Source organism: Melanostigma gelatinosum, assembly GCF_949748355.1.
Source record: "Melanostigma gelatinosum genome assembly, chromosome: 4".
Classification (NCBI taxonomy): domain Eukaryota; kingdom Metazoa; phylum Chordata; class Actinopteri; order Perciformes; family Zoarcidae; genus Melanostigma; species Melanostigma gelatinosum.
The window spans coordinates 10,107,368-10,131,119 of NC_136637.1; the positions used below are offsets into that span (position 1 = coordinate 10,107,368).

Consider the following 23,752-nt stretch of genomic DNA (forward strand, 5'->3'; position numbering starts at 1 on the left):
GCAGTTTAAAAAAAGTGACGTACATAGTTTAAACAAAAATATCTTAACCTCGTTTGCTGAGGAAGACTGCGAGATAGGGTTGAAAAAGCTTCAGAATTTATTTATTTTTGTCAGGAATTAACTTTAACTTTTACACTCGAATACAAGTTTTGGTCAGTCATACTGATTGCGCCATCAGCTAGCTGCTAGAGGCCGTTCTGCGGTAGGATGGATTCAGTGGCTTGCTCAATACCACACATACCATGTAAAGAAACTGGCAAATTACTCATTCATTCAATGTGCAATATCAGTATCAATACCAAAGTATATATGTGCAATATAAAAGTTGAAAATGTAATCAAGATCTTCTGTTCAAAAACTAAAATTCAAAAGCCATTTAATTTAATTTTTTAAGACACCATTGCAGCGGCAGGAAAGACCAAGTCTGTGATTAGAGGATACTTCTTCTATATAAAAAATGTCTTACATTAGGCCATTTATTGAGATGATGTCAAATTCATTTTATTTTTCAATAAACATTTACCAAATAAATAAACACCATTGCAGGAATGATTGGAAGTATAGACTATTTCTTCCGACGGTCGTGTTTCCTTATGATGTCTAAGAGGTTGTTCTTAGTGACCAGCGTGTCGTCGGACCCTTGCTTGGCCCTTTGTCTTTCCCTCCTCTGCTGCTCGTGGAGGTGGGGTGAATTGAGGAGCTGAGGTGGCAGGATGGACCCCGTGGGCTTGACCCGCTTCACCACCTCTATGAATACACGTTTGTTGTTGTTGTTGAGGAAGGTGATGGCTGTTCCTCTGTGTCCCAGTCGACCCGCCCTGCCAACCTGGATGGGAAGAGATGAAGGATGTCGTCTTATGTCGCTTTAATAAACAAACACACACACACACACCGGGTGCTGTTACCAACCTGATGGACATACTCATCCATTGTGTTTGGCATGTCAAAGTTAACCACCAGTCTGACGTTGACTAGGTCCAATCCTCTGCCCAGCACACCTGTACTGATTACCACTTCAAAGTCTCCATCCAGAAGACCCTGAGGATGACACAGAGCAAATATTACACCGTCATGTTAAGCATTGTCAAAACCCCAAATGTCATGAATTACTTCATTTTCACCAACCAATGTGACACAAACATTGGCATGGTCAGGACTTAAATACTGGAGGAAATATGTACGCTGCAGGACTAAAGTTGCAAGTTAAATATTTTCTCAGAGTACCGAAGAGTATGAATAGCTTAAATTAGCAGAAATAGAACATACAGTAAATGCACTGCAATGTAGTGAGTAATCCATCTGAAACTTTTACTTATTTATTTCCTGTTTAGTGCGTTTAGCCTCAGCTCTAGGTGTCGGTGGCCTCCAGCTAAAAGTTATTGAGGAGCAACTGCTGTATATCCACTTGACAGTGCGTGTACTAGCTGCCGCTGGCCTCACCCGGAGGATGCGGTTGCGTTCCCGCTGGGTCTTGTCAGAGTGGATTGCCACAGTTTTAAGGCCCGTCACCTTAGCGACCGCCTCGCACAGTAGATCAGCCCCCAGTTTACAGTCCACGAAAACCACCACTGGAGGCTGGTACAGCTTACTGTCCTGCAAGGCAGCGAGGGAAAAACAAAGGAGCGGTGTTAGATTAGAGGTTCTATATTTTCACATTCAGACATGTCAGTAACTCTATATACAGATTGAGCTCATCATGTTGACTATTTCTAATAGCAGTATATAGTGTATATATGTAATGTCTATGGTGATAGTGTGCTATCATGTTGACACTTGCACTGTCTGACATGCTCAAAAAGATCACATTCACCCGTTTGGCTGTATTTTGAGTTTACTGTAAACAAAAAGGTTCAAGCTTGACAAACTAACAGATAAGTGACAACTTTTCCTATTTTCCATCTGGTCCCAATTTCTATCTTTCCCGTCAAACCTGGACAACGAACAGCATTCCACAGCCTAAATACATGTACCGGTACTTAAAAAAGAAAAAATCACCATCACAACTACCCCCGCTACACAGAGAAGTAGCTCCCGTGGCTCACACAATGGTCTAACAGCACTTCTTCACTGACTTAACTACAGCAGACACTTCCTGTCCTGCCTTGTATAAATGGTCCAAGCCACTGCTGGGATTCCTGGAGTGGGGCCATGGCTCAGGCCCACCCATTTCCTCCAGACCGGGGCCAGGGCTGCAGAAATGGCTGTCTAAATATGGTGCAGTGGGAAGACTGGCCCTTGGAGCTTGAGGAATCACCACCTTTACACAGGCAGTTAATATAATACCAAGCTGGTGCCAGTGCGTATGGAGACTGAATAACAATAAACTACAATTTAGATAATTACCCACTTACTGTGTTTTTTCTCCACCACTTTCTGGCTCCCCATAGTACAATTAATCTTTGTTGTACACAAAAACAAAGAGAACTGCTGACCTTTCAAAGAAAGCCTAAGTTGGCAGTGAAAGTGAGCTTCAATGAGACTGTTAACATACCTCTTCAAGACATTGTTCAGAATCAAAACCTCAAGTCTACAACCTACATTGAGAATCTCAAACAGCTTCTTCTTCTTAGAGGGTTCCTCTAACCACAGCAGGATCTGCCTCACGTTGGCACAGGGCTGGTTCTTCTCTCCAATAGCAATGCGGACAGGGTCACGGACCAATCGGGCAGCCAGCTCCTCCGTCCCTTTTGGGATGGTGGCCGACACCAGCAGAGTTTGGTGTTCTTCTGGGATCTGCTCCAAAACCTCCAGCACCTGCTGCTGGAAGCCCATCTTCAACATCGTGTCGACCTACAGGATACATCAAACCACATCATACACAAATACATTCCTCCATTTCTGCACACTTAAAAGCATAGAACGGAACACTTGGAAAAATATTATCATGAAGATGTTGAAACCCTCAATTTTACAGCATGTTTTTGGATATTAAGTGACTTAAGATATGATCAGATTATTTTCTAACTAAGCACCTTTAAAGTTTGTTCAATGTTGGAAACCTGAGTGCTGGACTGTCAGCAAATCGGACGTGTACAAAGTTTGTGATGTCATACCTCATCAACCACCACAACCTTGACTTTGTCCAGCTGCACTGCCTTCTGCTTCAGGATCTCAAGGAGTCGCCCAGGGGTGGCTATGATAATCTAAGGAGGGGAATAATAGAAGAACACGATGCTGTGGAAAGTTGAAGACTCAAAATAACAAATGTGATTGTTGGAGGAGAGGAAATGACTGTAAAAACATAGACTGTACTTTGATGCTGCTTTTGAGGCGGTGGAGTTGTTGGGGAAGCGGCATGCCGCCCACCAGCAGTGCAGTTCTCATGTTGGGGAGGCCCAGCACCAACTCCTTGGCCTGTCTCTCTATCTGAATGGCCAGCTCCCTGGTGGGGGTCAGGATGAGAGCCACAGGGCCACTTACACCGTGTGCTGGTTTCTAAAAAAGAAAAAAAGAAAATGTATAGCATCTTACTAAAGGCAATCCCAAAGCAACAGTTATAGACTCCATACGAGAGATGTTGTGTGAATAGTTAAATACTATTTATTATTATGATATCAAGTTGTTTCTCTTGAGAAGAAATTCATTCAAAGATTAGGCTGTTAGTTGCGTTACTGTACCTCCATGGCCCTCACTACCACTGGCAGCAGGAAGGCTACCGTCTTCCCTGAGCCCGTGTCAGCGCTGACGATCACGTCCCTGCCACTGAGGCCAACAGGGACCATCTGCATCTGGACCGGAGTTGGCGCCTTGTAGCCGGCCTTTTTCAGGTTGCCACCGAGCGTGGCGGGGAAGCCACAGTGTTCAAACTCAACGATGGGTCTCCTGACGTCTCCCCCCTGGGTTTCAATGCCCAGCTCCCGTTTAATCCTCTGGACCTGCTCATCCGTTAGGCCCGATATGAACAGATCGTCCCTGTAGGAGTAGGCGGCCTCCCTTTCACCCGCTCCACCAGTGTCAATTGCCAACTGTTGAGGTTGAGTCCTTTCGTCTCCATCTTTGTCCTTACGAGTAAACACATCTGCCCCAGTCCCCATCCCCATTTGGACCAGATGTTTGGCTTTGCACTCAAGACTGCAAACATCATTGTCAGTGCTGTCACAAATGTACTCCCCATAGCGAGCACACATCACACAGACAGGCTCTCCTGGCTCAGGCCATCTCTGGCTCTTTTTGAATGATTTGACAGGGTCTTCTTCTTCTTCCTCCTCCTCCTCCTCCTCCCCATCAGTATCATTCGAGTCAGACTTAGGTCCATCTTCTTGCACTGAGCTCTCCGTCAAACCTGCAGAGTCTCCACCTGCTTGTATTGCCTCCTCCTGTGGTTTGGTGTCTTCACATGAGTCCTCCTTCTGTGGTTTGGTGTCTTCACATGCGTCCTCCTTCTGTGGTTTGGTGTCTTCACATGCGTCCTCCTCCTGTGGTTTGGTGTCTTCACATGCGTCCTCCTTCTGAACAGGTGTTGCTGACCCGCCTGGATCTTCTCTCTCCCCCTCGCCTACCTTGCTTTTCTTACTCAAAGTGTGGCCTGAGACTCGGGCAGGTCTCTTCACTTTCAGGGCTCTTGGCATAAACATCTTGATCGTTAACCTGTGAACACCAGAGAAACAGATGCAAACATTAAGCTAGTGTCAAGTAATCCGATGTCATAGTTTTGACAGAAACAACAACTTGTTAAAATGGTGGGAAGGCTGACTTGGGCTTGTACAGCATACAGTGATTCATATAAATGATTAGCATTAACGTTACACATACCGCCTTCGAACAGCTTCCAACGCGCAGTCTTCCAACGGTTCAAAACAATCTCCCGACGCAGACTTATGACGTAGTTAATGTTACATTGCACGCTGGGAAATGTGGTTCGTAGAACAGCAGCGTATTTTTGCTCTACCTTATGTGGGCCGTTGGGCTCCTTGATAACAGACCGTCCAATTTACGTGTTTTGATTAAATCAAATAAAATTAAAAACAATGAAACACTTTAGTTTTATATAAGTCTTCTAGGACGGCATGTTTAATTTCATCTTTTTCTTGTTTTCTGTCAAATTGTACGTGGGCACGCTGTCCTCTTTTCATGTGACATTCAAATGCTCATCGAAAATTAATAAATTAGATATAAGCTGTGCAGTTACGTACTATAATTATATTACATGACGAGATTTGAATACGCCTACCGTCATGATGTTCAACAATATACCATTTAGAACTAATTGTAGAAATATACAATGCACTACAGGGCCAAAACAACATACCGCTAAACCAAATACTAATATTCCTGACAGTCTAGAAGGTACCTTCCGCGCATGCGCACTGCGCTACAAAGACGCTAGGCTTTGGGAGCCACAGTGCCGCAGGAAAACCGCACCGCGGCACCAAGGGATAGAAAGACAAACACATAGGTTATCAATTCAAGAGTAAATGGACGTGAAAGGGAGAAGCTGCCTGCAAACAATGGAAATAGTTCAGTTTCCATTCCAGCTGAAGAGCAGTTTCACCTCTGAGATCCGAGGGAACCTTCCCAGCTTGGTCTGACGAAGCCCACTTCAACGGATAGACAGCAGTATGGATGAAAAACGCCAAAACTAGCGACTCATTGTGTCAAAAGAGTCTGAACGAGACGACAAAACCCACAGCAAATCTAGCATTTTATGACTGAAAGGACTTGTGAATTGTCTGCGGAAAGACACTGCATCTCCTAATTTACAGCTCGTTTTCCAACACATTCCGGAGTGGTGGGATGCTTTCGCGTTGTGTTGCTTCATAGACTTCAAGAATACAATAAAGGGGAGAAACATGGGCGAAGTTCAAGACGTCAGGGACGTTAGGAAGACCTTCGTCGCTCCATCAATAAAGTCATTTGAGCACTATGACTTCTCCCGAGCCAAAATCTGTTGCAGCCTCACATGGCTGGTGACCAAAGCATACGGGACAGGTAGGTGCATTACTGGACCTCCATAGAATTACCTGCACGCTGCATGAAGAGTTTTTTTTTTTCTTCCCCCAATGCATGTTTGTAAGCATTTTATTTAATTACCTGATGCAATACATGGCCAATATACCCGTTGTCATTGTCTTAGGTGAAGACACCAAAAACAGTCCTCAAAACAAACAGCGTTATACTGCAGAGCCTAAATAGACTCACTGTGGACTCATCATTGATTACCACACGAGGCAGTATTGTAGAAATCGCACAGTGATTTTCCATCAGAGTTCAAACTGTGTGGCCCATAAACAACATCGCCCCATTGAGCATCTTAAATTGATTGCCTATTGGATAGACAATAAATATCATCCCAAGGGGAGCAATACAAACCAGTTTCCTGTGTTGGATCCCATGTGATCAATACATATCTAGTCCTACTGAATGGAAAGGGAGTCGTGATTGTTATTCCTATTCAGTGTAGAAACGTGGAGGTGGGAAGGTGTCCCAAATGACGTCACCTTTAGGGAACACATTTAGGAAGAGATGCATCTCATGAGATCTGTATTAAGCATTGTGAGCAGGTTCTATAGCACACGAATGATGTACTTGTTAACAGTGATTGTGGGGTAAATGAAAAGGTTTGTTGGCTCATCATAGGACAAAAATCAGCACTACTTTAAAATCTGTTTTGCAATGAAAACGCAGTCAGAAAGGGATTTATTTGAAAATGAACTGACCTGGTGAACACAAGTATATGTTAAATGGATATTAAACTTAATTGAGACCTAATGCAGGGAATGTAATCGCCACCTACATTTTGAACAGTGCGGTGAAAACAAAATGGCAATTCAGTGTGAGTATCTGGCTAGTGTGGCTCATACATAGACAGAGAGGAGGCTCACCTCACACGTCGTCATCCGAGGGATCAAAATGAATTCAAAGGAGCCAATTTAGTGCTCTGGTTGTTCACTTGAGAAGGAATATCCTTTTCTTTTGGTTTTGTTAGACTGTACTGCAACGCACTGATGCTGAGAAATCAGTCAGAATAAGTAACGATGTGAATGATTTAAAAATAGGCTTTTATGAAGTCTTACTGTATAATATAATGCGCATTCACCGGCAGCTTTTTTAAATATTCAACATGTAAAATGCATTTGATTGTACAACCACAACCGTATTGTGTCATTTTGACCTGGGATTCTTGGGTGGATGTGCTCTTTCATACATTATCAAATTACCAAAGGTGTTTTGGGGTAAATACAACTCTTATCACCCTCTGTTGTCCATCAGTGACAATTACAACAACATGGAATCACAGTAAAAGTAACTCATGATCTCACAATCCACTTCATATTATTGTGACTTTGGACTGGTGGCATGTTACACACACATTTGAGGGAGAATGAGGATTCTTAGTCTTCAGAGGCATAATTCTGCAGTATCTTCAAACTCTAGGCATTACCCCACTGCACATGACATGGTGATGTGCTCGGTGACAGAGCCTGGGCTGATAAGGTAACACGAGTAAACAACATCACTTTTCTTCTGAGCCATTAATGTGGGGGAACTGGTGTGATTGACATCTTGTTTTCTACAATGCATAGCCAATGGCCCCTGGCCAAAACCCAGCCCAGTATATGAAGTCACTTAGATCAGCTCATTTTATTAGGTCTTATTCATCGACATTTTCTTTGTATTCAATTTAGAGCATTTTGTAAGAGATAGCTTGCTGCTACAAAACCTAATTTCACATTAAGCACAGTGAAATGTTGGATTCTTAAACATCTCAATAAATGCTCTCAAAGCATATAAAGTCTACCTCAAAAAGAAAAACCTATGTGTGTTGCACTGCCACTATGCCCACCTTAGTTGAGTTTCCCATCATTGATTTCCCATGTGACACATCATCATATACTGAGACATTTGATCCAGATTACCCTGTGAGAGACCTCCGACATACAGTACAGTCAGTGTGCTTGTGTTAACCACGTTTTGATTTGACACAGTTCACATGTAAGTGGGAGCTATGAAACAATCTGTGATTATTCTTGTTTTGATAGCATTTATTTTATCTACCCAGACAAAACAAAATGACTTGATTCAAAAACAGGTTTCCCACCTGATGAGAATGTATTTCAGATGCTTGGCCCCTTTGGTGGATTATATTCGCAAGCTGACTCAAACGCGGGGTTCTAGTTGCACCCTATAATGACACAAAGTGAAATAAACAGCCATGACTCAGTAGCTCAGTGAATCTGTCTTCCTAAAAGCAAAGTGTAAGATTTAAAATCAGCCCAAGACAATCTGCCTATTAGATTTATTTGATCCCTGTTATAGTAGTTATCAAAGTGAAATCTGCTTAATTCTGCTCTAAAATAACCAATACAGCTCTGTTTGTCTGAGCAGTACAGACAAAGATATCCTTCTGCTGTCGCCACTGAGCACATTATCCCTTTGCACTGTGTTGTAATAGCCCAGCAAACATGTGATTCCTTGCAGATCCTCTTGTGTATTTTCAACCAGGGCTGAGTGAAATGGGCTGATTCCAAAAATACAGAGAGGGTGAGGGAGAGTGCAGGGAAGAGAGAGAGAGAGAGCGGGCTCATCCACAGATCCCTGCCGACGCTGCTCCCAATGCTTCACATGCATCTGCCTCTTTTACGCCAACGCAGGGCCGCATCAAGCACATACAGTCTAAGATGGAGCAAGATGGAGCCTGTGCAGCAGCTGTTTCCAAAAAATACTACGAAGCACAAACTGATACCAGAGTTTAATGTGTGAGACAACCACGGGTTCATGAGCAGAGCTCAGAGTAGATGCACTGTGATTAGAGTGATGGGTAAAATGTAAGTGAGTACGTTTGATTCTCTCCACGTTCCCTTAACGAGTATCCGGACTTGTCCCTGTCTTCCGAAATGAGCAGATTCATCACAGTGACAATGTGAGCCACGGCCAACAAATAGTGGAAGACACCGTTGGGGCTTCAGAAAAGCCTGCGTGGTGAAAAATAACATGAAATAAAATGGCATTTGTAGATTTCCTGAGCATTCTACCAGCTTCAGGCGTGTTGCCCTGGAGCTCAGCCTGACCTCTGACCTCCCTGTGGAGGACGAAGGGGGAGTGCTAGAGAAAAGATAAATTTCTTTGTTTGCGATCAATAACATGAATAACGGTACTTAAAGGAGAAGGATATAACCCAGATAGTTGCTGCTGTCGCTGTGTGAACTGTGTGTTCATGGACAGTTGTGTGTGTGTGTGTGTGTGTGTGTTGGAGGATGGGCAGCGGTGAGGGAGAATGTAAAGCTGTCACCACATGCCACATCTCTCTCTGTGTACACCCAGGCTGTTATCAGAATTTACATCTATTCTCCTGCTGCTGGCGCAGTGATGAGCTCTGCATCTGGAGAGTGTGCCGCCTCTTTTATGTAAAAACAATTCATCATAATTATTTTTTGTTTGTTCAATCTGTTGGAAAAGGAACGTTTGCTCGGCTCTGGATGATATTTTTTATACAGTAGACTCGAAGCTTTCTCTTTTCAAGCAATGGTTTATTAAAAAAAAGTTTCACTGTCAAGAAAGGTGCAAGACAAAAGCAATAAAAAAGGCAATGTTTTTGAATTGTGGACTATCCCCTTGCAGTGGACACACACACACACACACACACCCACACATACACACACACACACACTTGCAGGCTCTCTCTTTGATGAGGCCGGCAGTGAGAGGGGTGTTCCCAGAGAGCTGGAAGCTGCAGAGATACAGACGAGATGCATCGATCGGGTTCCTCTCCTCCTGCAGTTGCTATAGCAACGCCGAGGTCTATCCACACACACATTGACGTCAAAACACCAACAAAGCACGGCTATGAAAAATGAAGCGGACTTACCAAACCAAAAAATGACAAACTCTGATGCAGGTTTGGAGTAAAGCTGCCACCACTGTACTTCAGCTCACTTGTTTATTCCATAGTTTTGCTACAGAATTTAAATTCATGTGAGAAATGGGTGAAAGGTATGACAAAGGGGCTTTGTTTTCATGTATTAAAACATGAATTAATAATGTCATTCCCCGGTTTATATCTCTGTGTGCCGCACAGTGTTCTTTAGTTAGTGCATTTAATACAGTCTCTTACCAAAAATCCCACTTTCTCCCCTCCATCGTACAGACAGCATCCCGGCAGACCTAAAGGACCCCTTCTACACAGACCAGTATGAGCAGGAGCACCTGAAGCCTCCCGTGACCAGTCTCCTGCTGTCCGCAGACCTCTACTGCCGGGCCGGCAGCCTCGTCCTGAGGAGCGACGCTCCGAAGCCCCTGCTGGGCCACGATGCCGTCATTCAGGCGCTGGCTCAGCGCGGACTCTACGTCACCGACCAAGAGAGGCTGGTAACTGAAAGGGACCTTCGGAAGAGGCCTCTGCAAATGGTAAGGGAGATTTGGAAACTCTTTTCTGAAGGTTGTGGTTGCTATATACAGTAATAGCTGTGTTGGCTTAAACGCAAACACACTCAAGTTCCTTCCTTGTGAGCATCAAGTTATGATTATGACTTTGCTGTTTGTCAGTCCCTGAGGCATATTTCATCTTTCCTCATTCCAGCATTCCACCCAGCGTGTCTTTTAAACTTCAGTTAACCAGGAAAGAGGACGTGCTGGAAGTTTTACCGCCACTCGCACACGTCTGCTCACATGCACTCACGTACAAGTTGGTTGATGGTGTATGTTGTCCAGTATAGTGTAATGTGTCTTTCAGTCAAGGTATTTTATTTTGAAAGGTCAGCACAGGTGTCTACAAAGAGCTAAATGAATAGAAATAGTAATATAATTCAACAAACCGTATTCAGTTGACCTTCAGGCTTACCTTTGACAGTGATGATGAATGAAGTTACTCTGCTGGTAGGGATTGATAAAAAGGAGTTTCCATCTGGGGTGAAAGTAGGCCGGTACGGTCAGGTACTCCGTACCCATAGTCCGTACCAGTAAAAGTATTATCATTTGAGGAAAGTTAGTTAATTTGCTTATTTTTTTCAAATGAAAACAGAAATTCAATCTACTTTCCCTCCTGGTTCCCATCCATTGGACATTTGCTAGACAGCAGTCTGTGGAAAAGAACACGTCAGAAGTGTGTGAATCGCATTGTTTTTTAATGGCCAATAACTGTACGTAATAACAGCAATTTATTTAATTCTAATTTGATTCAAAATATATTACAAAATCAACGGTTAACCAGTGAAAATGCACAAGACAGAAGGGAAGTTATTTATTCCCTTTTCCACATTTTTCAAGCCTGTCTGGGGATGAAACCGACATTTTAACAGTGCAAGCTGACTATAGACCTGAAGGCATCCACTCACTGCCCTGTGTGTCTCTCTCATCTCTCCTGTCTGTATGGCTTCTCTCTCCATGTCTTTGTTGTTGGAGCTCACTTCAGAGATGACTCTGCAGGCGTCCCGCTGAGTGGGAACGAGGGATCCTCATTATTTTGGGGGCAAAGTCTCGATAGGAGGCTTTACTGCTCCAGTGAATTGCAATTGAGACGCGATTAGCGCACAGTTTGCCTGCAGTCTGTTTGTAGAGTCTCGCTAGTTTTAATCTCCCTTCTATGCAAATTCAAAATGTATTTAAGTTGTGTTGGAGTTTACATTTCAAGGGATTTAGTACGAGCTCATCTCACATTTTGTGTACCTGCTTGTGTGTCCACACCTGAGGGATTCCTATGTATCCCTGTGTACTGTTTATTCCTCATTTTCTCAGTATATTTTACTCGTCCTGATTCTATCTTTCATTGTTCTGTCTTTCATCTTTATATTCTGCATCTGTCCTTTCACTCTTCCCCACTCTTTCACCGCCATAACATCAACAAGAAAGATGCAGCAACACTGTGTAATATAGTTTTCTGTGAGGACACTGCACACTTGAGACGGTTCATGTGGATTACCTGCTGCACATTGAAATGACAGCTCTGGGGGGGGGGGGGGGGTCATCTATTATTTAGACACTGCTTCAACATCTAACTAAGGGTTGACGAGGTGGCCAGAAGCTGCCCAGGCTGAGCTCTGTGTGAGTGTGCAGAGCCTGCTTGAAGGGCAGGAGAAAGGTTTTTTTCCCCCTCCTACTCCTGAAGCAGACCGTGATGGAGCAAGAGACTGAGCACCTACCTGCTGCTCTGGATCACAGCGCAGCAATGTCATTAAACGCTGCTTCGTGGCATTTTAAGCGAAGCATTTTCTTTAACTCAGCAGTTTGCATAAGGTACAGGAATTTACAGAATAGTCAACTTCAGGGGATGTTGGAGGGAGCTTTTAGCAGGCCAGTCAGCGGCAGAGTTAGATGATGATGATGTCTCGTGTGACACATGTCATAACCGAGAACAGTCACTGGCGTTTCGACTGGGTTGCCGACTGACTTCGCATTTTAATCTCATTCTTCCCGTCCCCTTCTGCCACTGTACTGCCCACTCATCCTTCTGTATTCGGCCATGTGACGGATTCCCACATGTGAAGATGATCGCAGTCACCGCCCACGCAGTCGCCCACACGCACGCTGTGCCGCTGACGCTCTCTCCTCCACCTGTAGCGCTCACAGAGAGCGAGGCAGAGATGTGGAGGTGGGCTGAGGAGCTGAAAATACTATTCTAGCATTACGCGTCACGGCCCACACGAAGTGCCGCTGCAAGCAATTATAATAGCTCAAATGATTTTATCAAAAGGCTGTAATTGCTAAGTTTGATTATACTTGTTCCAGATTTGAGTTCTTTTCAAAGTGTCACTGCTGTGAGTTCAGCTTTGTTCGGCATGTTTTATTCTTTTGATCAACATGAACAGTCTTTTGCAACCACACTCTGCTCCACATTCAAACGATCTGCTGGGTACAGAGCAGACCCACTGGAGCACTGATGCTTAATTGTCTTGCTCAAGGGCACCTCTGCAGTGATAATGAGGAATGGGAACAGTTTATTCACGGGGTTCAAATTACCTTTGCAAAGTTGTAGGACTGTGGCTTTCAGGTGAAATTGTGTCCATCTTTTATACTTTAAGTACAAGTGAGTAAATCCAGACTTTTCTTTGGATATCACAGCAGGAGTTATGTTGCATTGCTTGGATTAAAAAACACACATGCTAACATCACATAATATAAAACAATTTGAAAAAATCTGAAATATAAGTAGACATAATTAATACAAAAATATAATTTATTCATAAAAATCTATCACAAAACAAAGATCAGTAATAGAATCCGTACAGCTATTGTTTACACCATCATCTACTTCATGAACTGGTCACATAACAAAATGTGCCACAACCTGCGTTACCGCCAGTGCTTCAGGGAAGTGACCTGGAGATGTACTCTCTACTTCCTTGACCTCGTCGCAGTGAGGGTAGATGTATTCTTCCAAGCTGCCGAACCTTGAATGTCCACTTGAATATTTAATAAAGCTGTATTAAATAGGTCATGTTGCTGTTTAAATCCGACTCTTATCACGGCTGTGTGCTGTGAACTGCTGAGAGTAAGACGTATAGCACCTTATATGTTAGTGGCTTCTATGGGACTGTATGTCAGAAAAGCTAGAAAGCAGACTCGGGTTCATACTCGCACATATGTTAGAGAATGCTTTCAAATCCAACCACTATGGTAAATGCATCTCTAATGTGTACAATAAGCGATTTATTCTGTAGTTCGAGAATAAATGCTTAAAAAGGTGTTTTGAGCGCGTGAGTTGTATATGTGTATGTATGTAAAGGTGAACAGTCACTACGTATACATGTTAATACAAAGATTATTACATATTTAACATTCTCTATTGATAAAAAGTGTCTGTGTGACAGATTGATTAATCATTTCCTGGTTTGCATGTGGATGAATAGGGGTGAATTTGCTTCCTGCTGCTAGTTTCCTTTCTTCTGCTTCCTCCATCACAACCCCTATTGGGCAGGCGCTCCGTTTCCATGGTTACACTCCAGTAGGCTGTGTGTGTGTGTGTGTGTGTGTGTGTGTGTGTGTGTGTGTGTGTGTGTGTGTGTGTGTGTGTGTGTGTGTGTGTGTGTGTGTGTGTGTGTGTGTGTGTGTGTGTGTGTGTGTGTGTGTGTGTGGGTGCAAGAGTGGGGGTGCTCATGCTCGCATATGTCGTATGTGCAGTCTGAGCTTGTCATGTACTGTGAGAACACTGCCACGCTCTGAGGCAGAGTATACTGAAATGCTGGATGCATAGGAGCAGGCAGATGGCATTTCTAAGACGCTGCATCTCACACATACAGGGAAGTACGGTGCCAGAAAAAAATACTTCAAACTAGCTTCCTCTGTCCTGATTCTCTTCCTCTTCCGCTTGATCTTACGAACAAAGACGAGCTGAAGCAGCATGGTGGAAGGGAAGCCCGTCCGAGTAGTTTCTGTGTCTCTGCTTCGACGAAGTCACAGCCAGTACGTTACGCTCAATGCCAGCGGCGACTCCCAGGCAGCACAGTGTGGATGGATGGGCAAGCGAGCACATCGCGTGATGAGTCCAGAGCGTCTTTCTGCACTGGCTCGAGTTAGACTGTGTTTCAGGCCGATACGTTTTGTTTGCTTTTTATCTGGAAAGAAAAGCCAGTGATGCTGAGTCCACACGTTAAGGGTTCAGGCATCAAACCTGACAACAGGACTACATGTGTCTAGACACGTAGTGTAGAGGGAGACAACATTCAGCTTGTGTTCCACATGAGCTGGTAAATCACCGCTCAGTAGCCAATGAGTCATGATTCATTTGTCAGTCTATAGTATGCGGAAATATTTTCAGAATGCAGTCAGTGAAACCAAATGTGTCTGTTGTCATGAAGGAACGTGTGTGTTCAGATTAAAGAGCACCGGGTAGGGTAACCTGAGGCACGTTGATCCCAGGTGAGGAGCCAATGTGAGAATAATGGAAAGACATGGACTCTACAGATCAGCGTCTTTGGTCCCTTTACGTCATGCATGAAGAAGAAGAAGAAGAAAGTAAAATGCTCTGTTGAAAGTGCAGATGTTATTATTGAATGCTATGTATTCTGATCTGGTTTAAATGGCATAAGCTTATTACACCAATAGAGAAAACCTATGTCATTTATTTCTTTAGAATGTAGAGCGGGGGATTTTAGTAACAAATCATTCTCACTCTACATATCTTAAATTATTCACCTGGGTTTTCTCTATTGGTGTAATAAGCCTTATTACTGACATTACACGTGTTTGTTAAGCTATAATAGCACTTGATCCGCAGTGAACTTATGCTGCCACAGATGTTGGCCCTGTGCGCAGCTTCATACAGGAATCTCATTGTCTAAGATTAAATTAAACAAGCGTTATGGTTATACTATTGCAGTGGGGTTTTATTGCGATTTCGCTGCACTTGTGAATGAAACACCAAAATGTCCCAAACAGGTACAATAACAAGAACATCATAATAATACGGCAAATGATTGATTCGGAATTTAAATGAATCGACATCTGTCAGACAACAGTACATGGACTGCACTAGCCTGGCTTGTTAGATATAGATGTTCATAGAAACATTAACATAATGTAGAATTCTCTCTGTCTCTACACATAAATAGACACTTAGGACCGTGTGCAGACGGAAGACAACCAGGATCCTGAACTGGTAAAACCAGACAACGCTCTGCAGATAATCTGCAGCATTGTGTTCTGCTTGGTTGAAGACCCAGTTCTACAGCGCTGAGATCTCGTATTGTGTGAAATGGAGACAATCCCATAAAGAGAAATGCAGGTTTTTGGACAAAGGACATTCCTAACTTTTAGAAAAAATACCAGATTTAGCTAAAAGCAAACATCCTACTGTGGTCCTATACGCATTATCACGGGGATTTGGTCTGAACAGTAAAATAAACGCAGATCGTGTTTATGTGAAATGAGTGGTATTTCCCTTCAAATGAAATCAAACACTCTTTTATCACTGTCCACACATGAAACAGCTTCAACCCAGACGGCCTTTTCAAACATGATTGAAGGATTTGGAGTGCAGGCGTATCTGCAGGCTGGGTCGGCGCTGGCTGGTCGGCGCTGGCTGGTAGCCGTGCTCGTTTCCCCAGATAGTGTTCTACGGTTAGCTTTGAGGTTTCCATATAATTGCTAGTTGGGGTTTTGGAGCATATGGAGGGAGAAGGAAGGTATTCTGCTTAAAAGCTCCACTCCCACAAGTGATGCCAGACCTCACGGTTGGTATTTTGTGCATCCGATAGTGTGTTAGTTGTAGTTTCCAGAGATTTAAATTCAAGGATTTTCTGCTATAGCTGGCTGAGGCGAAACATCAGCAAGTGCATGAAATAAAAGTCTTGCTGAGCTGTTTGTATTGTAAGAAAGCTGTACTGCTATTTCAACTTCCATTCTCTCGAGATAGAGTTTGATGAAGTTAGGTAGTTCGCTGTGGACTACTACTAAAAACAAAGGCAACATTTTAGAAATAAAGTTGATTCTTTTTTTAGTGAAGGTGTCACAGAACAGTGGCTCTCACATCAACTGTGATTCTCCAAACTAGATTAGCTCTTGACCTTTGTTGTACGCTATCATCACTTTCTTTTTCACTAAAGCAAAGAATATATATATTTATATATCATTTATATGAAGAGGCGGCACTGCTTTTTCTTTACTTTAAGTGCTTGTGGTGCCCTTCAGAAGAGAGCAGAGAGAGAGAGAGCAGAGAGAGAGAGAGAGCAGAGAGAGAGAGAGAGAGAGCAGAGAGAGAGAGAGAGGTACAGCTGAGAGCTTTTCCGTGTCCAGCTGAGTTGGCGTGAAGTTACCTGACGGTCGACAGTTTGAATTGTTCGCCGTATGCCCCAGCATGGTGTCTGTGGGCCTGGACAGCAGAGCTGTAATACTAAAAGCAGACTGCATTTCCTGTGAGACTGCAGTCGGGTGATTTATGTTCGTCCCGCTTCGGGTCATATTCTGCAGCTACTGTTTTTTGATGTTGAAGTTGATATAAAAACTTTGGGATTATCATAAATAACCGCTGAAGCTTTGCACTGCAACAGAAAACCGGCACAGACTGATCGTTAGCCATGGCCCCCTGAAGCCCCTTCAAGCTCTGACTGTACGTTGTGGTAAAGACATTACTGTCGTCATTACCTCAGATCAGATCATGTCGCAGTGGAATAAAGTCTTTGTCATGATTTCACAGAAACATTTTTCATAGATCCTTCGCAGTAATGGTGAGGTACTGGAGTATTGAGCGTCTTCCGCAACCTGGTTCAGGCCAAAACAAGCAGCTCAGACCTCTAACAATGGAGATTTTCGTTTATTCACAACAGACACACAACACTGAGGTGAAACACACGACATGCCATCTCTTTGTAGGCCGCTGTGGTTTGTTTTTGCTCATTTCTTTTGTGCAACGTTGAATCCGGCTTCTGCGGTGGATTTTCATCCCTCCTCTTTCACCAAGAAGCCGTACCAAAGATGAACAGTGTTTGCTTATCTCCCCGGGTGGAAATACAGACAGACATTAATGTAGCGGTACAATAAAAACAGGGTATTGACCGTGAAGAAGCATTTTCTTACCTCATGAGAAATCAAAATAAGATGTATGGACCTAATCAGCTTAGATGAGAGAGCAAAAATGATTGTGTGTCTTGGCTACAGAACGGCTCACTGCATCATAGTGCATCATCCTATGATGAAGGCAGTATCCTGGGGGGAGCAGAGACTAAAAGCAAGGCATTTAATCCCTGAACGCTCCAGCGGGGCCAACAGTGGAAGACAGAGGTCGCGCTGGGCAGCTTGAAGATGTGGATATGTATAAACTTATGAATATGAAGTAAAGCGATGCTGAAGGAAAGCACACATGCCCCGCAAACCTAAAGGTTAGAAAGCACCACGTCATTGGACATCACATCTTATTGCGAACGACTGGCAGGTCTGCTCGAAGTAAAATGCTAACCCGTTCTTTGGGCAGGGAAAAATCGTTTTCTTGCTTTTCATTCTTCATCCCTCTCTTCTTCGACTCCTGTTCACCATCCAACCACCACTGTGCATTCATCTGGTCACTGGAGCCTTTATTCATTCATGGAGCTCTCATCTGACATTTCCAGATGGTCAGCTGATCCTTCCACTGACCATTTTTCTGCGAGTGTTACACAGTACAGAAGCTCTGAAGTAATTCAGTTACAGCATCTGCTGTATTAGCTTTGTGAGCACTGAATGCAGAGGACCCTTTAAAGAGGCATTCTCCTCATGTATTCAAATATAATGGGGCAACAATGAAGCTCTATCATAGGGTCAGCTGATATGAAGAAAAAAAATCTCATTGTCATATGATGGCATTGCATATTGTTTATTTACAGACTCACATTTACAGCAGATCAGTCACCGATCAGGTTGACATCAATTTGCACAGCACCACCACCACCGCTATATTATATTAGTGAGGAGTCTAAGTGTCCCGAGTACCATTTTAGCCACAGGACTCTATCCTGCCACAGAGTCAGAGCTTCAAATATTGAACGATTTCAAGTTTTGTAAATTTGGGGCATTAAAAAAAAAAGGACATGCAGAAAATGTCAGGCTTTCCATCAGAAGTCAGAAACTGTTCTTTTGTTACTGAAGACGGTATGAATGAGCCCGGTGCCAGAAACACCCGGATCTTGGAAGGAGGATGTGGTCCTACACTAAGCCTCTTGCTCCACACACAATGGCCGGGTATCATTCAATACGATGCGAGGCTGCGGGTCTGTGGTCTAGCAAACGAGATTAGTTCACCTTGTTGTCATTTTGTCCCACCAGACCACAGCAGATCCAAATCCATAGCCTGAAGTTGCTCAGCAGAAGGGAGGAAACAGGAGGCAGAAGAGGCCTTGGAGGAATGACGCTGCTCCCTTGGCCCTTTTTAGAATGGATCTTGCCTGGAGTTGATCGTTTGTTGTGGAAATACAGAGCAGATTTGTTCGTACTGATGACAGGATGTTCATGTCTGTCTCTGGGATAATATTGTACAATGTTTGGACAGGCTAAATGAAGGGCGATAGGAAACGTCTCTGCACTATGTTATTAAATGGGATTGGTTTGCCGCTCGGTTGCCTGATCAGAGATGGAGGAAATGAAGCATTAAGCTACAGTTACACAGCAAATTCATTTCAGAGCTAAAATGCACTTGTAGTTGCAAACTTGACAGCCAATGTATCATGCTATATATTTGGGGAAATAAAATCTCTTTGGTTTCTCCTGCTGCCATCACAGAAATGGCACACAGTGAGAAAAACAAAACAAAAAAAACACAAAGGAACGATATGCGTAAATGAGATTGTGCGGAAATGGAACATGGAATCAAGCCCGGCCTTATTATTAGCACAAAATCACACGTTGTTTGTTAGCGACAGAGTGAGCGAACATCACAGCTCTCCAGCATCACGCTCACCATAACACCCTCCAGTGATTTGTTTCAGACATTGTTCCTTTCCTGTGACTCATGTGCACTTCACTGCATCATGGAGGATCTTCAAGTACGGCTCATTAATTGGGTTAGCTCATGGAAAACCTGCTGCTCAAGTATAAATATTTGGCGTTTTATTTCCTGGATGTGTGTGTGTGGTGGTTACACAAGACAGCATAGACTAATAGAGGAACTAAAATACACAGATTACACCAATTCACCATGGTAAAAGCAATGTTTTATTTTACTTTAAGTTCGTCCACATTTAGCTTACTCACATTGCAAATGAAAGGGATCCATTATACTGTATGTCAGTGCAGTGTTGCTTCAAGTATGTAAACGCGTATTAAGAGTTGATATGATTTGTGACGTTGAGGCTCTGAACCTCTGTACTGGTCTGTGTTTAGAGAAATAATGTTGTTGTGTTACATAGCGTCTGTATCATGATGTAACATAGCTGGTTACTATGGGATTATTAGGCATCAGTCTTCAAAAGTAAAAATATTCATAGCTGCATTTATAGTTGTAGAAGTCGTGAATAGGGAAGTTGAGTTTGGGGAAAGATTCTTGCCACTGAAGACCGGTTGTTAAAGGAAGCAAAGATCGACTGTTTCACCTGTCTCAGGTGTCAAAGTCATGTACTCATACCACAGCCGCCTCCCTGTGAAGTTTCAGTCCTTGTTTTTTGTTGGAACCCCGACCAATGACACATAGTCATGATTGCAGGAAATGCATAGTAATGACAAGAACATGGCATCATTGTGGATGAGGAGGCTTGAGGAATGTGTGACAAGTTTCATCACAAAAACTGATATCCACCATTCGGACAGTAGAGAAGAGAGATAAAGGTGTGACATAGACTAACTGCTATATTATTATTTTTATATTACACTGAAGATGATTGTGTGAACTTATCTGCATATTGCGGTGTAGAACTGTTAACCACACCTTTCCTTGTTCTGTTCCTCGTATCGTGTTTAATGTCGGATTGAAACGTGTCCAAAGAGTTCCTTTTGGGAGCAGTGCCAAAGTTCAGGAGTAGTCGGGTCATACAACATGCTGCTAATAATACATGATAATAGACGACTTCAGAGTCCGACATTTGTCTTCGATTTACTGACATACTGATTGAAGCCACAAAACTGAATCAACCACAGTCTTACCCGATGAAAAGATGTTCACAGTTACAGACTGTTGTGACATTGTATGATGGACTTCATGTGTCCAAAATGGATTTATATAAGTGGTAAAAAATAATAAATGTAAGCTGCTCAGAAACATGTTTGCAGTCCAGCTCATGCATTTCTTATTGGACATGAACACGGTAACGTGCAGGAGAAATGCTCGTTTTATGATCTTGATTCTGTTAAAGAATCAGAGTTCTTGTCATCTGACAGCTCAATCTGTAAACTGAGATTAACCCGCTGTCATGGTTCAGTTCATCTCAGAGGAAAGTGATCCGTCTCTTCAGATCCAGTGTCAGGCAAACAAACCCGGCTTACTTTCTCATCCGTCCTTCTCTTATCGGTCACCATTTAAACTTGCCCACGGTGTTGGGTTTGATCTTTTTAAGCTGGTGACTGACAGCATTGGCTAAAAACACTTCAAACATACTACCTGCAGTAAACCAACCTCAAAGCCGCTGCTCTTCGCCCTCTAAATCTTTCTCTGCACTTGTTTCACTTCCAGAGCGCTCACCTGGCGATGATCGACACTCTGATGACGGCGCACACAGTGGAGACGGTGAGCGTCCAGAAGGTGATGGCCTGCATTCGTCAGTACTCGTCTTGTGACCCTGAGGTGGAAACGCCTTATGATACAGAGGATGCAGTGAACACCTGGATCAACAAGGTGGGATATGGTACCTCTTATTAAAATGACAGATTTACTGTAACTACACAAGGACAGACTGTAAGACACTGGTCACTGGGGTTGTACCGTATCATGAACTTGAAGTAAGTCACCTTGTTCAGCATCACAAGTCCCAGTTTCATGTGTTGCAAGTCGCTCAGAGGCATTTCATCAATGTCAGGCTCTCGTAGCTTGAGCGCTGAAATTCCACAGTGCACAGCAAGGTATTCCTGTCAGAAACACTGACCTGAATACCATAAAATCTGTTCCATGTACACCACTATTTCTTCATGCCCTGAAGCTGACAGGTACAAGTGAACTCAAACACTTAAGAAAACATCCCTGTGGCTATAATAATATACTTATATATATATATATATATATATATATATATATACTTTCACTGCCTTTATCACCTTTTTAACGGAGTGTTATTAACACAAGGATTGCCTTATGTTTACGGTGTCACATAAAGCAAGCAACTCTTTGGATTTTCCTGAGAGACCTCTGATTTTCCTTGCCCTCTCCCGGCTCCCTCCCAGATCACAATATTTATTTTTTTCTCTTTGTTATCTCAACCTGTTTCTGGCACTGGACAGTATGTCAAATCCCTACTTTTTGCACTTGCCCAGCAATACAGCGACACTAACTGTTGTTTCCTGACGGAAGTTGCTTGCGACACAACAAGCACATTGCAGCGTGCAGCGGCCTGGCCATCGGAAAGAACGGGGTTCACAGTTCAGTGGGGCCGTTGTTGCTCTGTGTCTAAAAGGGCCTTCAGTAAGTGAGAAATGGAGAGTACTAAGAAAAATAAATACTTAAGCAGGGGCAAACAATTCATGAATGAAATGAATGAATAGTGAAAACTGGTTTCATGCCAGAGATTTGAATTATCCTGTATTATTTACTGAGAAATAAAAGTATTTAACATTAAAATGCTGTTAGTGTACTTATTATTTAGCTCTTTTAATTTTTTTTTTTTTTTTTTTGATTTGTAGAAAATAGGGTTATTTCAACCAATTAGATAAGGATTCTCAGGAAATCGACAGGCAGACTCACTTCTTTTAATTAAGTCTTAAAGCGATACTGCAAATATATTTTACCAAACAGCTGACTACAGCTGCTGATCATCCTCAGTGATGAAACTACATCACTAAAAATGTAAATCATTTTTACAGCCACCCGTCCAACCTACATGTGGTGGATGTTGATACGGCGGTCTATGACATTAATGTACAAAACACATTCTTGAACATACCAACTAATATTTCATATTTGGGCTGAGTCGAAGTTTGTTTAAAAAAAAAATAAATAGGGGCTACAAGAAAGCAAATGCACACTCTTTAAAAACATTCCATAAAATGCATCAGTACAGAATACATCAGACATCCCAAAATTTGACCGAATAGCCTTTGAACCTGATATCAGACAGAATCGTCCACTCGTTGCACTCTGTTTCAGTGGAGCGGGAGGATTCAAAGGTCTGGACCCAGGCAACGTTGAACATGCATGCTCTGTGTTTCTCAGCTTCTTTTAACGTTATGAAGTGAGTGGTTGGCTACATGGCCTGCATGTGCAGATGGCTCTGGCTCCTCCATACAGTTCTACAGGCCCCAGTCTGTTTACATTCTTCTAGTGGGAACACTGGGCTGCTGCCAACTCTGAGCTTAACACACTCACACACACACACCGACACACACTCACTCACAATAGCTAACAGGTGTGGTCGTGGAGTCCTACTGGTCGGACATATGGCTCTTTGTTGGGGTCCCTTTGTGTTTACTGCTGATTCCTGCTTTAACTGGATCCATATCAATTTGAGGAGACATACTGTAAAATGTCCAGGATTTAGTGATATTTGATTTGATTCATTTCAGTTCAACTCCACTTGACTGGACTTACTTCTGATTCAATTTCAATTAATTCAGAAAATCCCCAAACTCCTGCAGTGTATGCCGTTAAACCTAGACCTCTATCATGATCCCATGTGGGAGAGAAAGTAACTTGACGCACTACAAAAGCACAGTTAAATAGTTGTATTCCTTAAACCATGATGCTAAAGTAACAACAACAAAATGAAGCAGTGCAAACTCAATACACATTCCACTGGGATGAGCACCCCACAGCTCGTTTGCACCCTCTTTTACCGACTAAATATCACAGTGACTACTACATACTGTTGAGTTTATTGTCTTAACCGTAAAAGTTGCAGCTGCATGAGTGAATGTAACAGTCGGCGGTCAAAGTGCAGTCATTTCATTCAGGATCGCCCGTGTTCTAATGGTCCTGTGTTATGACTGTGAAAAGTAAAATTCTATTGTCAACTTAACGATTTCTGATATGAAAAGCAGTAACGAGCTGAAGATTAAGCATCAGTCATACTCTGTTCCTCGTAGTGAATTTGTCTTGTTGAAGCTCAGTGAAGTTGAATCTTGTTTGTCTTTCAGGTAAACGAGTATCTGAAAGACGTCTTGGCTCAGGAGCAAAGGAAGAGGGAGACGCAGAGCGCCGAGCCTGCTGGGAGTCCTCGGGTTGGTGTTTTCCTTTTCCTTTCAATCCCGGCTTAACACTTCACTAGCTTACTACACA

At 43.0% G+C, this 23,752-nt stretch overlaps 2 protein-coding genes across 3 annotated transcripts in view; one reads left to right on the forward strand and one right to left on the reverse strand.

Annotated features, from left to right (window-relative positions):
* Positions 1 to 401: 401 nt before the first annotated feature.
* ddx59 (DEAD (Asp-Glu-Ala-Asp) box polypeptide 59) lies at positions 402 to 4,813 on the reverse strand. 2 transcript variants are annotated; one of them, XM_079267189.1, is made up of 8 exons: positions 4,753 to 4,813; positions 3,618 to 4,587; positions 3,253 to 3,435; positions 3,054 to 3,143; positions 2,539 to 2,790; positions 1,441 to 1,593; positions 910 to 1,038; positions 402 to 826 (listed from the first exon to the last, which is right to left on the reverse strand). In XM_079267189.1, exons 2-8 carry the CDS (start codon positions 4,572 to 4,574, stop codon positions 566 to 568), a joined length of 2,025 nt encoding a protein of 674 aa, XP_079123315.1. In that variant the 5' UTR covers positions 4,575 to 4,587; positions 4,753 to 4,813; the 3' UTR covers positions 402 to 565. The 2 variants fall into 2 exon arrangements, with proteins under 2 accessions (XP_079123315.1, XP_079123316.1); XM_079267190.1 differs by having other exon boundaries at positions 617 to 826; positions 923 to 1,038.
* A 976-nt stretch (positions 4,814 to 5,789) lies between these two features.
* camsap2a (calmodulin regulated spectrin-associated protein family, member 2a) overlaps positions 5,790 to 23,752 on the forward strand; it is a gene marked incomplete at its 5' end in the record, with an annotated part of 41,215 nt that continues 23,252 nt past the window's right edge. The window contains 4 exons of the mRNA XM_079266521.1: positions 5,790 to 5,928; positions 10,085 to 10,344; positions 21,002 to 21,163; positions 23,611 to 23,694. Of these exons, the coding sequence (XP_079122647.1) occupies positions 5,790 to 5,928; positions 10,085 to 10,344; positions 21,002 to 21,163; positions 23,611 to 23,694 (645 nt within the window). The remainder of the gene's footprint in view (positions 5,929 to 10,084; positions 10,345 to 21,001; positions 21,164 to 23,610; positions 23,695 to 23,752) is intronic.

What these genes read in the sequence shown, in the direction of transcription:
- ddx59 (XM_079267189.1), bottom strand. Translation starts at nt 4,574, where the DNA reads ATGTTTATGCCAAGAGCCCTGAAAGTGAAGAGACCTGCCCGAGTCTCA. An exon ending in AGGTTGTGGTGGTTGATGAG is followed by an intron (nt 2,791 to 3,053) that starts GTATGACATCAC and finishes TGTATCCTGTAG; the next exon opens with GTCGACACGATGTTGAAGAT. An exon ending in TGGATGAGTATGTCCATCAG is followed by an intron (nt 827 to 909) that starts GTTGGTAACAGC and finishes CTTCCCATCCAG; the next exon opens with GTTGGCAGGGCGGGTCGACT.